Below are 19,286 nucleotides of genomic sequence, written 5' to 3'. Positions count from 1 at the left end.
TTTCATCTTTGAATCAACTTTAAGTTGATTTTATTACTGTTCATGTTGCACGGCTTTTTAATAGGCGACATTTCAGTATTGAAACTCTTTGGGCAAAATTCGTACAAACCGGAAGTGTTGCAGATCTCCGACGACGCCCCAAAAGAAGAGTGGCGACTCCCCAACAGGACATTCAAATTTTCAATGATCACCTTCAGGATCGTTTTACCACGGCAGCGACGATGGCACGTAATATAGTAGGCAGACACAACCGGGCAATCCATCCACAGACAGTGCGCAATCGCCTTGCGGTGCCGTCGCCTCGCGGTGCCGTCGCCCCCCTGCGGGTACTGATTTTTACCGCAAGGCACAGACAGGCAAGCTTATCGTGGGCCAGGTGACATATGCGATTTACAAGGGCGGACAGGGCCAATGTTTTATTTGTTGATGAGAAACGCATCACACTACGTGGGAATGACAGACGTGCTCGCGCATATCGCCGTCGGGATGAACGGTACAATGAGAACTGTCTGGTAGAATTGGGGTGGGTCCATTATGCTGTAGGCTGGAGTTTCCATGCACACGAAAACTCCAATAGTACCCATTCATGAAAAACATGAGCGCGATGAGGTATCAAAATGACGTCATTCGGCCGGTTCTTCTACCTCATATCTGTTCCAATCGCGGTATGATGTTGGCACAGTATTACGCACCATGTCACGCGGCTAGAAGCACACAAGTAATACAGTGTGTGTATACCACGTGATAAATTGCGTCATAAATACGACGTCGTAAGGCAATATTTTTATTTGAAAAAAAGACTTTAGATAAGGATAATTTCACTATTTCTTCACCATTTTAAATGAAACATAGCGCAGTCTACGCCGCTAACAGAGCCCTACCTTCGGTCTTTTCGCAGAGTTTGATTGAGAGTTTAGTTTCTTTAAAGTGTTTGATGAAACTAATCACCTTATCAAACTCCGGTAATAAAACGAAGGCGGGGCTCTTTAAGCGGCATAGACTGCCATTTGTTTCATTTAAAATGGTGTTGTAAAAGAAAAGTATCTTTGATTTAAAACTTCATTTTAAGCAAAAAGTTGCCTTCCGACGTAGCATATATGACGTAATATATCACGTGGTATACACACACTGTCACAGCAAACAACATACGAACACTCCAATGGCCTGCAAAAAGTCCGGATTTAAATCCGATCGAGCACGTGTGGGACCTTTTGAAGCGCAAGGTGCGTGCCCAGCCGCTACAACCAGACCCCAGGGTGATCACTCGTGTTATTTATCAAATTTGGGCAGCCATTCCCCAACAGTATTTTTACAGATACATTATATCAATGATGACAAGGTACCTTGCTGTAATTGCTACAGCAGGTGGACATACAAACTATTAAAACAAAATCAAATACGACATGATTTGATATTGCATTTTTTGTTTTGAAGCTGCACCTTCACAGATTTACCGCTTTTAAAATTTGTTTTATTTTTGTCTTCGAATCAGCAAATTTTTGCGTAAATATCTGCAAACCAATGATGAAAGATTGATGACAAAAGATCAGAGCGCAGATTTGCATATTTCCGTTTGAATTTTTTTTTATGGGTTAAACCGTTACTAAGGGTTTAAGAAAAATGATTAAAACATGATTTTTTGAACTTAATTATAAAACCTGCGATCTGAACTTTTGTCAGCAGTCTTATATAACTGGTTTCTGTGGATATTCGCAAAAATTGGCTCGTCCAAAGACAAAAAATAAACAAAAATTGTCAAAACGTTCAATCTGTGAGAGTGCAACTTTAAGGGTGTCAATGTGAATCATCTCTGTTTGTTTTAAGTTTGTTCTCGTGATCAAATTTCAATGATTTTTTGTTGTACGTAATAGGAATAAATCCTATTAAACTTTTATTTGGTTATTTGTATCTTTCCCCGAATACTTTCCCAAAAACATGATAAAAACTAGGTCGCCAATTAGACATTCGTCGTAGTGTATTGAAATATCGGAATCTATTGCAATAATAACTTAGTCTAGGTCCTCGCACTGGCACCGGATTTTCAAACTTAATCATTTTTTAAAAAAAATCAAAAAAAAATCTTATAATTCCTTACTAAAAAATATAATACCGAATATGTGAAAAAATATATTATTTTTTTTAAATATGCACTTTGTACTGTATATTAGCATTTTGGCACAACAGTAGAGCATTGTGTCACTACACTAGAGCATTGTGTCACTACACTAGAGCATTGTGGCATTACACTAGAGCATTGTGGCATTACACTAGAGCATTTTGGCACTACAGTAGAGCATTGTATCACTACACTAGAGCATTGTGGCATTACACTAGAGCATTGTTGCACTATAGTAGAGCATTGTGTCACTACATTAGAGCATTGTGGCATTACACTAGAACATTTTGGCACTACAGTAGAGCATTTTGTCACTACACTAGAGCACTTATGCATTACACTTGAGCATTGTGGCATTACACTATAGCATTTTGGCGCAACCGTAGAGCATTGTGTCACTACACTAGAGCATTGTGGCATTATACTAGAGCATTGTGGAATTACACTAGAGCATTTTGGCACAACAGTAGAGCATTGTGGCACTACACTAAAACATTGTTGCATAATACTAGAACATTGTGGCATTACACTAGAGCATTGTGGCATGAAACTAGAGCATTGTTGCACTACATTAGAGCATTGTGGCACTACACTAAAACATTGTGGCATTACACTAAAACATTGTGGCATTACACTAGAGCATTGTGGCACTACACTTAAACATTGTGTCAATACACTAGAGCATTGTGGCACTACACTTAAACATTGTGTCAATACACTAGAGCATCGTGGCATAACACTAGAGCATCGTGGCACTACACTAGAGCTCTGTGGAATTACACTAGAGCATTGTGGCTCACATTAGAGCATTGTGGCACTACACTAAAACATTGTGGAATTGCACTAGATCATTGTGCAATTACACTAAAACATTTTGGCATTATACTAGAGCATTGAAGCACTACACTTAAACATTTTCATTACACCAGAGCATTGTGGCACTACACTAAAACATTGTGGAATTACACTAGAGCATTGTGGCAATACACTAGAGCATTGTGGCATTACATTTGAACATTGTGGCATTTCACTCGAGCATTGTGGCACTACACTCGAGCATTGTGGCACAACACTAGAGCATTGTGGTTCTACACAAGAGCATTTTGGCATTACACTTGAGCATTGTGGCACAACAGTAGAGCATCGTGGCACTACACTAGAGCATTGTGGCAATACAGTAGAGCATTGTGGCAATACATTAGAGCATTGTGGAATTACATTTGAACATTGTGGCATTTCACTCGATCATTGTTGCACTACACTCGAGCATTTTGGCACAACACTAGAGCATTGTGGTTCTACACTAGAGCATTGTGGCATTACACTTGAGCATTGTGGCACAGCACTAGAGCATCGTGACACTACACTAGAGCATTGTGGCATTACACTGCATCATCGTTTCACTACACTGAAGCATTGTGGCACAACACTAGAGCATTGTGGCATAACACTAGAGCATTATAGCATTACACTAGAGCATTGTATCATTACACTAGAACATTGTGGTTCTACACTAGAGCATTGTGGCATTACACTTGAGCATTGTGGAACAACACTAGAGCATCGGGGCACTACACTAGAACATTGTGGCACAACACTAGGGCATCGTGGCACTACACTAGAGCATTGTATCATTACACTAGAGCATTGTGGCATTACACTTGAGCATTGTGGCACAACACTAGGGCATCGTGGCACTACACTGGATCATTGTGGCACTACACTAGAGCATTGTGGCATAACACTAGAGCATTGTTGCATTACACTAGAGCATTGTATCATTACACTAGAACATGGTGGCATTACACTTAGCATTATGGCAGTACACTAGATCATCGTTGCATTAAATAAAATCACATTAGCACTACACTACATCATCGTGGCACTAAACAATATCACAGTGACACTACACTAGAGGATTGTGGCATTACAATAGATCATTATGGCACTAAACAAGATCTCATTAGCACTACACTACATCATCGCGGCACTATATTAGATCCCAGTAGCATTAAACTATAACATGGGTGCAATAAACTAGTTGATGGTGGCACTAAACTACATCAGCTTGGCACTAAACAAGATCACAGTGACACTTCACTTGATAATTTACCACAACACTAGATCACAGAAGCACTAAACAGGATCGGAGTAGCACTATTCCAGCTTGTCGTAGCATGAATTGAAATCACTTTGGCACTACGATACATCATCTTCGCTCTAAACAAGATGGCAGTAGTACTAAACAAGATCGCAGTTACAGGACACTACATCATCGTACCTCAACACGAGGTCACGGTAATACTAAACAAGATCGCAGTAGCACTACACTAGATCATCGTAGCATGAATCTAAAACAGAGTGACACTACACTACATCGCCGTGGTACTAATCAAGATCATCGTGGTACTAAACAAGACATAAGACACTAAATCATCGTAGTACGAAAATAATATCAGAGTTGCAATACACTTCATCATCGTGGCACTAAACACAATATTAGCACTACAGTATATCATCATGACACAAAATTAGATCAAAGAGGCATTCTATGAGACCTTATTATCACTAAACAAGATCACTGTAGCACTCAACACTATCATAGTGGCACTTGCTAAGATAAAAAACAACAACACTACACTTTTTCACCGTTGCACTAAACAATATCATTGTCGCACTCAAGCAGATCAAGCAGATCATGTTGTCCCTAACAAAGTTCACAATCATAATGGCACTTTACTCTATCATAGTGGCACTAACGAATATTACATTTGCACTTCACACCATCAAAGTCGAACTACAACGGATAAAGCGTTGGTACATTTTCCTCATTATTGGCACTATAGCCGATGAAGCGTTGGGACATTTCCCCATCATTGGCACTACAACGGATGACGCGTTGAAACATTTTCCCAATTATCGACACTACAATGGTAGAGGCTTTGGAACTTGTATTTTCTCATCATTGGGACTACAGCGGTGAAGCGTTGGGTCATTTTCCCCGCCATTGGCACTACAACGGATGACGCATTTGTATATTTTCCCCATCATTTGCTCTACAGCGGATAAAGCGTTGGGGCATTTTCCCCCATCATTGGCACTAGAACGGATAACGTGTTGGGGCATTTTCCCAATCATTTGCACTACAACCGATGAAGCGTTCGAACATTTTCCTCATCATTGGCACTACAGCCGATGAAGCGTTGGAACATGTTCCCCCATCATTGGCACTACCAAGGACGACACGTTGGTACATTTTCCCATCATTGCAGTACATTGGATGACGCGTTGGAACATTTTCCCTATCAATGGCACTACAACGGATGACGTGTTGGGACATTTTCCTCATCATTGGCACCACAACGGATGCCGCGTTGGAACATTTTTTCCATCATAGGCACTATAACGGGTGACGCATTTGGGCATTTTCTCAATTAAACAACGGATGACGTGTTGGAACATTTTCGCTATCAATGGCACTACAACGGATGACGCGTTGGGGAATTTCCCCCATCATTGGCACTACAGCTGATGAAGCGTTGGGTCATTTTCCCCATATTTGGCACTACAGCTGATGAAGCGTTGGGTCATTTTCCCCATATTTGGCACTACTGCTGATGAAGCGTTGGGTCATTTTCCCCATATTTGGCACTACATCTGATGAAGCGTTGGGTCATTTTCCCCATATTTGGCACTACAGCTGATGAAGCGTTGGGTCATTTTCCCCATATTTGGCACTACAGCTGATGAAGCGTTGGGTCATTTTCCCCATATTTGGCACTACAGCTGATGAAGCGTTGGGTCATTTTCCCCATATTTGGCACTACAGCTGATAAAGCGTTGGGTCATTTTCCCCATATTTGGCACTACAGCTGATGAAGCGTTGGGTCATTTCCCCATATTTGGCACTACAGCTGATGAAGCGTTGGGTCATTTTCCCCATATTTGGCACTACAACGGATTAAGCGTTGGTACAATATTCTCCATCATTGGTACTATAGCCGATGAAGCGTATGGGCATTTCACCATCATTTGCACTACCAAGGACGACACGTTGGACCATTTTTCCGATCATTGACACTACAACAGTAGACGCTTTGGAATATTTTCTTATCATTGGCACTTCAGATGATGAAGCGTTGGGTCATTTTCCCCATCATTGGCACTACAACAGATGACGCGTTTGGACATTTGGCTCGGGGGAGGAGCCACTGTGTTTACGGACTGATAAGGGTATTTGGTTGCTGGTGGGAAGGGCAACGCTGTTTACGAGAACCGATAAGGGTACTTGGTTGCTGGTGGGAAGAGCAACGCTGTTTACACGGGCAGGTGAGGGTACTTGGTTGCTGGTGGGAAGAGCAACGCTGTTTACACGGACCGATAAGGGTATTTGGTTGCTGGTGGGAAGAGCAACGCTGTTTACACGGACCGATAAGGGTATTTGGTTGTTGGTGGGAGAAGTAACGCGGCTGTTAACATGGGAAGGTGATGGTACTTGGTTGCTGCTGGGAAGAGCTACACAGTAAACAAGGGCAGACGAGGGTACTTGGCTACTAATGGGAAGAGCAGCGCTGTTTACACGGACCGATAAGGGTATTTGGTTGCTGGTGGGAAGAGCAACGCTGTTTACACGGGCAGGTGAGGGTACTTGGTTGCTGGTCAGAAGAGCATCGCTGTTAAGGTGGGCAGGTTAGGGTAATGTGTTGATAGTGAGAAGAGCAACGCTATTAACATGGGCATGTGACGGTTCTTGTTTGCTCCTGAGAAGCAACTACTTGGTTGCTGGCTCAGTAACATGGGCAGGTGAGGGTGCATTGCTGCTTATGGGATGGAAAGGTGAGGGAACTTGGTTGCTGGTGGGTAACATGTTCTGGTGAGGTTACCTTGTTGCTACACTGCTGGGAAGCCAATGTTGCGGGATTATCAGTGCACTCGCTTCCACAGTCGTTGTACATTTATTGATGTTTAGACTAATGTCGCTGGGGCGGTTCCATTGCTGCTCGGTAAGATAATGAAAGCGAAATACTGATGGACTTGTGGCTTTATTTGACAGCAGGACTGAAATTTATTTGCCATGTTACGGCATTCCTTTACTTAAGTCATTGTCCGAAGCTTTGTATATCTGGTCCTTTGATTTTACAACTAGATAATGTTTGAAATATTTTAATGTCACTATTATTGTTGATAAAACATGTTTTATTTTAAAATCACCTGTACTTATAATTTAATTTTTAATTTGACTAAGAATATTTTAAGAAAGCGAATAATGTTAAGAAAATTTAGAAATAGTGGCCAAGGTGCGGATTTACTTAAATAGATCAGCAATTGAATGGCAAGTAGGATGTTTTTAATCCACCGATGCTTTCAATACTGCTTTCAGTAAGAGAATTTAAACGATTTGCTTATGTACCTAACATTCGAAACTCCTCGGCCATTTTCCATCGAAAACAACCTCGGATGTATGCCGGTACATCAGTAGAAGTAGTTCGTATTTTTTTAATAATATGATTATTTGAAGTGTTTTAACATGTATTTAGAATATTTATGTTTAAATTGATTGCCAATGAAGAGTTTGCATAAATCATTAAAGATGCACTCGTACTCCGAAATAAGATTTATCACAATTAATAGATTTGTTTAATTATACCTAAAAGGATGAAAAAAGTCACAAATAATAGTTTTTATAAAGGATACCGAGTTTAATTGGAAATAAAGCTGCAACACGGCAAATCTATAAAATGACACGATAGTAAATCACAGTAAATCTTTTAGCAATCACCAATCATGTAATATTTTTGCGTTGTCAGCTATTAAATAGACGGTGTCGATCTTGTTATCAGTAATCAATATTTTCCATAAATGCACTATTTAGTAAGTAGTTAAAGGTTTATCACCAAAATTTGTGTTTGTTATACATGAGTATGTACTGATTTTGAATAAGAGTGTCACTTTTAGATTCCCGAGGGTATAATGCACCAGTCAATTGTAACCACGGCCCCCAGGTCCGGGGAATAGCGGGGACTTTGACTTTCGGTCCAGCCAACCCCGGGTAAAAACCCCGCCCTGCAAGGACGAACTGATGGTAAAATCCCCGCCAAATGCCCCCGCACCCCAGGGACCCTAAGTAAGGCACATTCCCCGCTATATTTGGCGCGACTACAAAACCACCGCATTCACCCGGCACTGCGGGGCCACGTGGAAGGTAAACACACGGCCCATTTCCCCGGCTATCCCCGGTATACCCTCGCACCTGGGGGGGGGGGAGGGTGTAGGGGGGGACGTGGTTACAATTGACTGGTGCATAAAGCTTATGCCGTTAGCAGAGAAAGTATTTCGTGAACATTTTAATAGCAGTATTAATAAATGGTAGTGTTTTAATGTGTATTTTTATTACTAAGGTTAAATTGATTGCCGGTTAAGTGTTTAATTGTATAAGCAATTAAAAATTTCCAAGAGTAAAGTCATTAAGGTTAACTGCTAAAATGAAAATACTACGCGATCTACTAGCAGCGTAGTTAAATGTACGATATCTGACATTGTAAACCGCCCATATTCATCCGAGATAGTTTTTGATGGAAAATGGCCGAGGAGTTCCGAATGGTAGAGCAAGACGGAGCAAGCCAATGACGTCAAAGGATAATGTTTTCTTAGTACAAAAACAGCTCTATTCAGCTTTAAAAAATTGTTGCTGTTTTCGTTATTTTTAGGAATTACTAATATCCGTAATAAATACTCATAAAAACGTTACTTTTAAAAATATGATGTGACTGATTACTTGAAAAAGCACTTTAAGTACTAAGTATTCGAGTATGAATGGATTAACATGTATGCATGATCGATATGAGAGTTAAACATAACAGAGGATGCAAATTTAGGGAGTGAAAATGTCAATAGGGCCATGTACAGTCGAACCCCGTTGGCTCGAACTCCCAGGGACCGGCGAAAATACCTCGAGCCACGGAAAATTCTAGCTAAGCAGGAATGCTTACCTTCAGTATAAAGAAATCGGGCCTTTACATCCAGTTCGAGTCAACGGGGAATTCGAGCCAAGCGAGTTCGAGCCAACGGGGTTCGACTGTATTATAATAGAATTTATCGTCGATTAAAAACGAAAGTAAACGTACCGTGTTTGTTTGTGTAAAAGCGTGGTGTAATTTTACAGTCACAAACTAAAATAACGTTTCAATTATATCGTAGCAAAACCCAGACGTTAAGAAGCCTTTAAACAAATTTTAATGGCCCATATATCAGAAACTTGAGAGAAACAGCCAATGAACAAATAAATCATGTACTTTTCATGAACGGCATATACGGATTTGCCGATAACTGCAATATAAATGTAAATAATTGTTTATTAAAAGTGGTTATTAATAATGTCATCATTATTATTTTTTTTATTTCATAATCCACCATCGTCCACAACGAAATTTATGATAATATGTAAACACTTTGATGTACTTAAGATAAACTTCCTTTCCACATTTGATATTCAGGATGTTTGCTTTCTGGTTATATTTATACATGCTCTCACTTTACGTTTTAATTAAATAAAGTATGCACTTAATGATAAAGCAGTTTCAGAAATGAATTTATTTGAAGGACAGGTCGAATTCATATGTGGATAACTAATTTAGATATTTATGAAATATCACGAGTAATTGTGCAAAATGTTTGCCACTATAATGGACAACTCCAACAATACGAACACTACTAGAAGGCAATCAGAACATACAGCAGCATCTACCCATCTACCAACAACAACAGACAACCAACGAATAACATCAGCTAGGTCTTCAACCGCAGGTGCAACAATTACATCAACAGATAAAGTATCTGAGCAAAATACGACAACATCCACAACTTTTGTCAAGGAGACAAATGCTGCTTCGACCATCGGGCGATCTTTTAGCAACGCAACAGCCAGTGCCACTACAACAAGGACCAACACATTGACACCGTCGCCAGAGACAAATACAGACATTAAAACTTCCACTTCTACTCGGACTAAATCTGAACCATCAAGCAGACATTCATCAACGCTTGGTGTGAGCTCTTCTTCGTCAACGATTGCGTCAACAGGCACATCAGTAATAGGTATTCCAGTTGCTATATTACATAATTATTTAAATTGGCAAAATGTTCAGTTTTAAACAAAGTAAAAAAAGTTGATTCTTTTTTTTCCTTTTTGAGATCTCGAGGACCCCTTTTATTTGCCTCGTAATAGGGACCTAGGGGTCGGGGCCATCCCCATGGGCCATTACAACATTCAAAAACAGTAACATTCCATACAGAATGCATGCAGTTATCAAGTTACAAAATAACAATTTTAACAAAAACGTTGAATTTTGTGTTACAATGACTGGATAACAATTTCAAAGATAAGACAAAGTTTCCGAATAATACTGTGTTGTGATTAATGCGAACAGTAGTTACCGTAATACTTATTTAACTGCAGATAGCCATTCACAGACCGGAAACTGCAGTATATACATCGGTAAGTACAGTTATGGAAGCGTATATCGTATATAATAAGGATATGAGGCTGTGTCGTCTTGTTGTCTTGTCGTGTTATTACATTATATGTTGTTAAATTATGTCGATTTGTTCAATTCCTCAACTGAATAATTATGTTGCTTCGATTGACAGTCGACAAAAAAGGTTCAACACGTTTTGTCGACATTGTTTTCGTCAAGACAACTTGTTTTGTCAACAGAAAGCATATAAACCTTGACGTGAATAAGTGAAAGAGTCGACATAATTTTGACAACGCGTCGTGATAGAACTCGCCATACTGGCATAAAAAAAACCCGACAAGATTACTTGATAAGATCATCAGTATAAACGGTATACGCTTCCATAGCTTAAGTCTTGTGACAAGATGACGATTGCACCACGGTTTTGGGTTTCCTCTTTTGGTATATTTTTAGAAATCGTTATGGCTACCTTGCTTATAAATTATTTTTCAATATTAAACAGACGTTATAGGTATAATATATTATATATTACAAAAAAGCATACTGGGATGTAAAAACCTAGTTAACAAACTCAGTTAATAAGTGAACAAGTCGACATTATTGTTGAAAAAAATATATCGCTATATCACACCTCCAGCATGAATGACGCAACGCCATTGGTCCAACACTGGTCACGCGGTGACCCCATATTTTTCCATATATCACCAAATTTATATCGTACCAAAATGGCGTCTATTTTCCGATTCCGATGAATATTCCGATAAATAAATGAAACATTTAAACATGTAAACAGGTTGTAGACGTGATACATACGTTACGGGGTAAGTAGGTGACCCGACACGGGATATACCCCGTTACTTATAATAACTTATCAAGTCTCCTTTAACCAAGTCGACAAGATTACAATACCACATTATCAGTATATACGATATGCGCTTCCATAGGTAACACCGTTGCGTGATATCTTTCAGGCATCACTGTCGGAGTTAGTGTGGTCGTCGTAGTGGCCGTTATCCTGGTGTCTATAGTTTGTTTTCTACTGAAGAGACGAAAATGGTATGTAATACGGGAATTTATCATTGTACATCGTGTCATATTATGAAACATTCGGAACTCCTCGGCCATTTTCTATCGAAAACAACCTCGGATGTATGCCGGTACATCAGTAGAAGTAGTTCGTAATATTTTGAATAATTTCATTTATAAAATGTATTGTTTTAGCTTGTATTTGTAGATCTAAGTCTAAATTGATTGCCAGTGAAGTGCTATGCAAGCATAATAAAGATTACAAAGAGTTAAGTCATTAAGTTTAACTGCTAAAATGAGATTACTACGCGATCTACTTGCAGCGTAGTTAAAGTGTACCGATTTTTGACATTGTAAACCGTCCATATACATCCGAGGTTGTTTCGATAGAAAATGGCCGAGGAGTTCCGAATGGTTATGGACCCGGATACATTTAGAATGTGATAAGTATTCATTATGCTAAAACATAATATTCGCGCAGGAATACCACCGGTTGTAGCGACAGTTGGTGTTCGGTAGTTATATTATAGTATGTCTTCAAAGTTATAAGTTATATTATAAATTTGGCTTTAAATTTGTATTTCGCTTTCACTAATTAAAGTGACACTCTTATTCAAAATCAATACATACAAATGTATAACAAACATAAATTTTGACTGAAAAACCTTTAACAACTTACTATATGATACATTTATGGAAAATATTACTTACTGATAACAAGATTGTAACCGTGTATTGAATATCAGAAAGCGCAAAATTATTAAATGATTGGTGAATGCTAAAAGATTTACTGTGTTCTACTATAGTCTCATAAGGTATAATACTATAGTCTCATAAGGTATAATACTATAGTCTCATAAGGTATAATACTATAGTCTCATAAGGTATAATACTATAGTCTCATAAGGTATAATACTATAGTCTCATAAGGTATAATACTATAGTCTCATAAGGTATAAATACCCTGTTTTATGCTCATTTCTTTCAAATTAAACTCGGTATCTTTCACAAGAACAAATTTTGTTGACATTTATTCACCCTTTTTGGAATATTAAAACAATATTCTTAATTGTGGTAAATCTTATTAGTAAGTAAGAGTGCATCTTTAAGCTAACATTTGAGCTAACATTATTCATAACATTGACAATGCACCATTGTTGTTTGTAAACTAAGTCTTGTAGCCTCGCCGAGTTGAGAGAGGATGCGTAGGAAGCTTTAAAGTGACACTCTTATTCCAAATCAATACATACACATGTATAACAAACATAAATTTTGAGTGATGAACCTTCAACTACTTACTAAATAATGCATTTATGGAAAATAATAATAACTGATAATAAGGTTGTAACCGTGTATTTAATAGCTGAAAACGCAAAAATATTAAATGATTGGTGAGTGCTAAAAAAATTACTGTGATCTACTATCGTCTCATAAGGTAGAAGTACAGTGTTTTCTGCACCTTTCTTTCATAATAAACTTGGTATCCTTCATAAGAACCATTGTTTTCAACATTTATTAATATTGGGTATAATAAAACAATTGTATTATTTGTGGTAAATCTTATTTGGGAGTAAGAGTACATCTCTAAGCTACGCCAAATGTACATGTAATAGTTGCAGTCGTTCGTGGAATCTCTCTATTATCTTGTATTTAAAGGTGAACTGATATTCTCATTAATTTCTGTCCTCGTGTTTAACATGCCATTTTAGACTTATAATATGAACACAGACCTGGATAACGTAAAAAATAGTCCTAATGTAGACGTACACGTGTCGTTTCACATAAATTACTGTACATATTCGGTATCAATCGGAGCACTTTGGCCCTTTTCCATCGAGCCTAGGATGTTCGTCGGTGCATGAGTAAAAGTAGTTCGTAAAATAATGATTATAATTTTAATTAATTGTTATGTTTAAGCGTGAAATGTATATGATTAAATTCAAATTGATTCCCAGTGAAGTGTTTTATTGCATAAATGATAAATATTCATTAGAGTAAATTGCTTAAAAGCCTTAACTGCTAAATTGAAATTACAACGCGATCTACTTGCAGCGGAGTTAAATGTAAAGAATTCCGACATCCATATAGAGCCGAAGTTGTTTTTTATGGAAAATGGCCGAGATATTCCGAATGATTCGATATAAACGCAATTACTAGCACTAGCAAACAAGATTTTTGTTATCTAATTTCATAAAAATTGCTGTTCATTTTTTATTGAATTTAAAGCTGCACTCTTACAGATTGAACGTTTTAACAACTTTTTTTATTTTATTTTTGTCATGGAACGAGCCATTTTTTGCGAAAATGCATGGAAACCAGTTATATAAGACTGCTGACAAAAAATTAGATCGCAGATTTTTAAATTTAAGTTGAAAAAATAAAGTTTTAATGCATTTTTCTTAAACCGTTAGTAACGGTTTAAGTCATAAAACATTAATTTTCGAACGGAAAAATAAAAATCTGCGATCTGATCTTTTGTCAGCAATCTTTTATCATTGGTTTGCAGATATTTACGCAATAAAATGCTCTCTCCAAGACAAAAAATAAAAAAAGTTGTTAAATCGGTAAATCTGTGAGAGTGCAGCTTTAAGGCCGGTGTATACACCTCAGACAAGAGCCAAGCGGAGCAAAAACGCTATAAAACGCTTTTTGTGTTTTTTTTTTTTTTCAATTTTAGAAAAAGGGGCCTAACGGAGCAATGATTAAAGTAAGAGTTATGGGATTTGCTATACAGGTGCGTACTTTCTCCCACCTCAGATAAGTAGATCCAATCATTTAACCATGCTAGATATTCTTTTCTTGCCCACGGGCGAAGATAAAATGCCCGTATGGAACTCCTTTTACCACATTGTAATTACCTCCCTTGTTGAAGACTGTCGTCAGTAGCATCAAGGAAATCTTGTCTTATGGTAATATTTAGAACACTAATTAATTATTTCTCGTTTCAAATGTCACCATAAAACAGTTTTCATGCACCATTCAAGAAATAATGCTTCATTCTCCTTAGAACTATTTAAAAAGACCGATTTGACTATTAATATTAACTGGATCACTGCGCGTTTATCCATGACAACCACGTGCTAGCGCATATCCATACGCAATTATTTTCACTAAGCAAAAAAGAGTTCCAGCAAAAAATACATTTTTACTTAATTTTGTTTAACTGAGGTGGAAGAAAAAGCATCTACCATAGCCGCTCGTATAAGATAGGTTCATCCCGACCCTCGCGCAGGGTGTTTTGCGGAAACTCGGTAAACCTCGTTTCCGCAAAACACCCTACGCTCGGGTCGGAATGAACCTATCTTACACTCTCGGCCATGGAAGATACTTATAGTCTCTGGGAACAAGTGTACCAAGTTTCATCTGAATATCTTGAACGGTGTTTCGGTTATACACCAAGTCTATCACAATACTAAAACAAAATCAAAGACGTAAGAGCTGATGTTGAAAAGTTTTTAATTATACGGAAATTTATAAATACAAACAATCTGAAAATAATTGTTTAAGGATTAATAAAAAAAACTATTCAACTACAAATGCAAACATCGAAGATTTGCGCCTACATTATTCTTCCTTCTGTTCATACTTAAAACTTCCTTTTCATGTATAAACATGTACAGTTTTATATTGAATAACGAACAGAATATCAAAGAATAGAACATATTTTAGTTACAGTTTACATTTTAGGCGCGTAGTTACATTTCAGGCGCGTAGCTGACTGTACGCAAATACGCAGTTGCGTATTGAAATTTTGACAGGTCGAAGTTTTTGTCATACCAAAACCCCCGAAAAAAAAAACGAATTTGAAATTAAATCCGAAGGGGGGGGGGGGGGGGCTAAGGGATGAATAGGTTAATATTTTGTCTGTCATCGTTCTGCGTAATCCCAATTTGGCCCTAGCTACGCGCCTGCATTTACATACAGATAACAACATTACAACTTCACAGTGCTGTGTGCGACATTAAGAAATAGCATAATTGTCATATAACTAACTCTTATTAATTACAGGATAGAAAAGATAAAAGACGAGCAGAGAATTACAGATCTGTGGTCGGCTACAGCCTACAGCAACACGATCATTAACGACAACTTCATGGATTACCAACTTGCCTCTCCCGCCAATATTAGAAACAGTCGATTACGTACCAGGCGGAAGTCGTCCAAAATTTCTGACCAATCAAATCAAATTAGCCAAGGGGAACAATTCGAACAAGGTGCTTACCCCGATAATTTTGAATTTGACAGCGGAACACTGAGAAGGAATACCTATAGTGCTCCTGATGGTCTTGCGAGGTTAGATATGGCAACGCTGTCAGAAAATACTAGTAATAAAGGTATGACTATGTCCGCAGAGCATGCGAGAACGCTAGAATACCGAGCACGTGCGTCAACTTTCACGGGGAAGAGGAATAAGCTTGATCGCCACGTGTTATTGAGTCATGAGGAGTTAATAGAAGAAACTATCGATGCAGAAATACTCCGAGAACAGGTCGACAGTAGTATTGTTACTGAGCTTTAGCGTAATTAGAGATCATATGTATAAATAATTCAAACATACGTAGTGTCATAACTTAAGGGGTCGCTTCAAAACAATAAGGGTTTGAAGGACTTAAAAATAATCCGGAGATAAGTCGAGAATTGTTTGACAGTAGTATAGTAACTGAGATTTAGTGTAAGGGATATCTTAAGTATACATATTTCAAACATATGTAGTTTCATAACTTAAGGGATCGCCTCAAAACAAAGGGGGCTTGAATGACTACACAGTAAACCGGATATACGTCGAGAATAGTTTGACAGAAGCGTTGTTATTGAGCTGTAGTGTAATAGAAATCTTAATAATAAATATAATAAATAAATAATTCAAACGTACTTAATCTAATTATAGCTTAAGGGGTCGCCTCAGTACAATGATGGTTTAAATGGCTTAATTATAACCCGGAGATACGTCGAGAATAGTTTGACAGTAGTGTTTTACTGAGCTCTAGTGTAATAGAAATACTACACGTATAAATAAATCAAACATACTTGATGCAATAATAGCTTAAGGGGTTGCCTCAGTACAAATATGATTTGAAGGACTTAATTATTAATCGGAGACACGTCGAGAATAGTTTTATAGTAGTGTTATTATTGAGCTATAGTGTAATAGGAATCATAATATTAAATATAATATAAAAGTAATTCAAACGTCCTTAATGTAATACTAGCTTAAGGGGTCGCCTCAGTACAAAGAGGGTTTGAAGGGCTTAATTATAAACCGGAGCCATGTGGAGAATAGTTTGACATTAGCGATGTATCTGAGCTTTAGTGTAATTAAAATCTAAGTTTAAATAGTTCAAACATACATAATGTAATACTAGCTTAAGGGATCCCCTCAGTACAAAGATGATTTGAAGGACTTAATTATAAACCGGAGCCATGTCGAGAATAGTTTGACAGTAGTGTTGTTACTGAGCTGTAGTGATATAGAAATCTTAAGTATAAACAATTCAAACATACTTAATGTAATAGCATAAAGGATCGCCTCAGTACAAAGATAGTTTGAAGGGCTTAATTATAAACCGGACAGACGTCGAGAATAGTTTGACAGTAGTGATGAAACTGAGCTGTAGTGTAATAGAAATACTACAAGTATAAATAATTCTAACATAATTAATGTAATACTAACTTACGAGATCCCCTCAGTACAAAGATGGTTTGAAGCGCTTAATTATAAACTGTGTATCAAAGTATTTATCATGTATTATGTTTTACCTAAAAAAGTGTAACTCAAGACGCTTTCAACTGTTGGAATGATGACCTTCCCGAACAACTTTTTGTATTGTGAAATACCCTTAAATGTATAAGAAAATTAAACTATAGTTTGTAATGGATATGTTACTACAGTCGAACCCCGTTGTCTCGAATTCGCTTGGCTCGATTTTCTTGTTGGCTCGATCTGGATATAAAGGACCGATTTCTTTCTACTAAATGTAAGCATTCCTGCTTGGCTCGTATTTCCCGAGGATTAAGGAATTTCTTGTCGGTCCCTGGGAGCTCGATCCATCGAGGTTTGACTTTTTGTTGAAATTGCTAATGAATTCAATTAAAAAAAAAAAAGGCTGGTTTGCATAAAACCCCTATCTTTGAAACAAGCACAAATATACACAAAATTGTTTCCAAACTAATTTATAATCATTGAAAGGTGAATCCTTCTGTTATGCACCAGCCAATTGTAACCACGGCCCCCTCCTCAGGTCCGGGGGTATTACCGGGGATAGCCGGGGAAATGGGCCGTGTTTTTACCTTCCAGGTGTCCCCGCAGTGCCGGGTGAATGCGGTGGTTTTGTCTTCACGCCAAAAATAGCGGAGAATGGGCCTTACCTAGAGTCCCTGGGGGTGGGGGCATTTGGCGGGGATTTTACTAGGTAGTTGTCTCCGCAGGGTGGAATTTTACCTGGGAGTGGCTGAACCGAAAGTCAAGGTCCCCGCTATTCCCCGGACCTTGGGGGCGTGGTTACAATTGACTGGTGCATTAGGGACACGGGTCGTGCATGCGACTTTTCGTCTTGGTATGTCCTTTCACACGACGCTTTATCTTGATATGTCGAACCCTTGTGGCAAGTAATTTTGGAATCTGTCCATACAGCAGAATGTTATATCCCAAACACGACCACCTTTACTCTTATGCCTTTATATGCAGCATTCAATCGTTAACGAACAGTAAGTATGAACTGGACTTTGAGGTAGGAACACGGTTTGTGCAAGCGACACATCATCTTGATGTGTCGAACATTATATTATAATCTGCCCATACAAGAGAAAGTTACAGCCTTGACACGAGCATCTATACTCATTTTTCTTTATATGCAGCATTAAATTGTGACAAACAGTAACGATGACCTTGACCTTAGAGGTAAGGACACAGGTCTTGCACGCGACACGTCATCTTGATATTTCAAACACTTTTGGCAAAGTATATTAAAATATCTCCATAAAAGAAAAAGGTTACAGCCAAAACATGACCACTTCTACTCTATGTCTATACTGTATGCAGCATTCCATAGTAAACAAACCGCATGTGTGACCTTTGACTTAGAGGAAGGAACATTTTATTTTTGTAAATACTAACATAATGAAACTGATGAGATCCAGGAGAATGGTCTATGTTGTAATAAAAAAGTTTCAAATAAGTAGGTCTCTCAATGAGATCTATTTGAACCAAGTTATATGGTACTCCAACTATGAGAAAAGTAAGTTATAGCGCGGACATGAGCGTGTGAACTCTGACCTAAAATGGCTCGTGGCGCTTGACCTTTGAGGTATGGACCCGGTTCAAGGTCACTTCACATTGTCTCAATCTAGATAACATTTGTTGTAAGTTAAATAGTAATCAATCAATGCATAATTAAGTTATAGCGCGGACACGAGCATGTGAACTCTGACCTTTAAATGTCTCGTGTTAGCTTGACCTTTGAGGTATGGACCCGGGTCAAGGTCACTGTACATCGTCTCAATGAGGACAACATTTGTACCAAGTTATACGGTAATCAATCAATGCATAAGTAAGTTATAGGGCGGACACGAGCATTTTCACTGTGACCTTTGAATGTATGGGGTGACCTTTGAGGTATAGACCTGGGTCGAGGTCACTGTACATCATCTCAATTAGGACAACGTGTGTACCA

The 19,286-nt window shown here is 38.2% G+C and overlaps 1 protein-coding gene across 1 annotated transcript; it reads left to right on the top strand.

Annotated features, from left to right (window-relative positions):
- The first annotated feature begins 9,623 nt into the window (after positions 1 to 9,623).
- Positions 9,624 to 17,488, top strand: LOC128202714 (uncharacterized). The gene is made up of 4 exons (XM_052903787.1): positions 9,624 to 10,210; positions 10,572 to 10,610; positions 11,562 to 11,646; positions 15,625 to 17,488. The coding sequence occupies exons 1-4, from the start codon at positions 9,784 to 9,786 to the stop codon at positions 16,133 to 16,135; spliced, it is 1,062 nt and encodes a 353-aa protein (XP_052759747.1). The 5' UTR covers positions 9,624 to 9,783; the 3' UTR covers positions 16,136 to 17,488.
- The last annotated feature ends 1,798 nt before the right edge of the window (positions 17,489 to 19,286 follow it).

The sequence above is a fragment of the Mya arenaria genome, chromosome 9, assembly GCF_026914265.1.
Source record: "Mya arenaria isolate MELC-2E11 chromosome 9, ASM2691426v1".
Classification (NCBI taxonomy): domain Eukaryota; kingdom Metazoa; phylum Mollusca; class Bivalvia; order Myida; family Myidae; genus Mya; species Mya arenaria.
Note: the sequence above shows the minus strand (reverse complement) of the source record. Positions and strands in the feature narration are given on the sequence as shown.

What these genes read in the sequence shown, in the direction of transcription:
- LOC128202714 (XM_052903787.1), top strand. Translation starts at nt 9,784, where the DNA reads ATGTTTGCCACTATAATGGACAACTCCAACAATACGAACACTACTAGA. An exon ending in AACAGGCACATCAGTAATAG is followed by an intron (nt 10,211 to 10,571) that starts GTATTCCAGTTG and finishes ATTTAACTGCAG; the next exon opens with ATAGCCATTCACAGACCGGA. An exon ending in AAACTGCAGTATATACATCG is followed by an intron (nt 10,611 to 11,561) that starts GTAAGTACAGTT and finishes GATATCTTTCAG; the next exon opens with GCATCACTGTCGGAGTTAGT.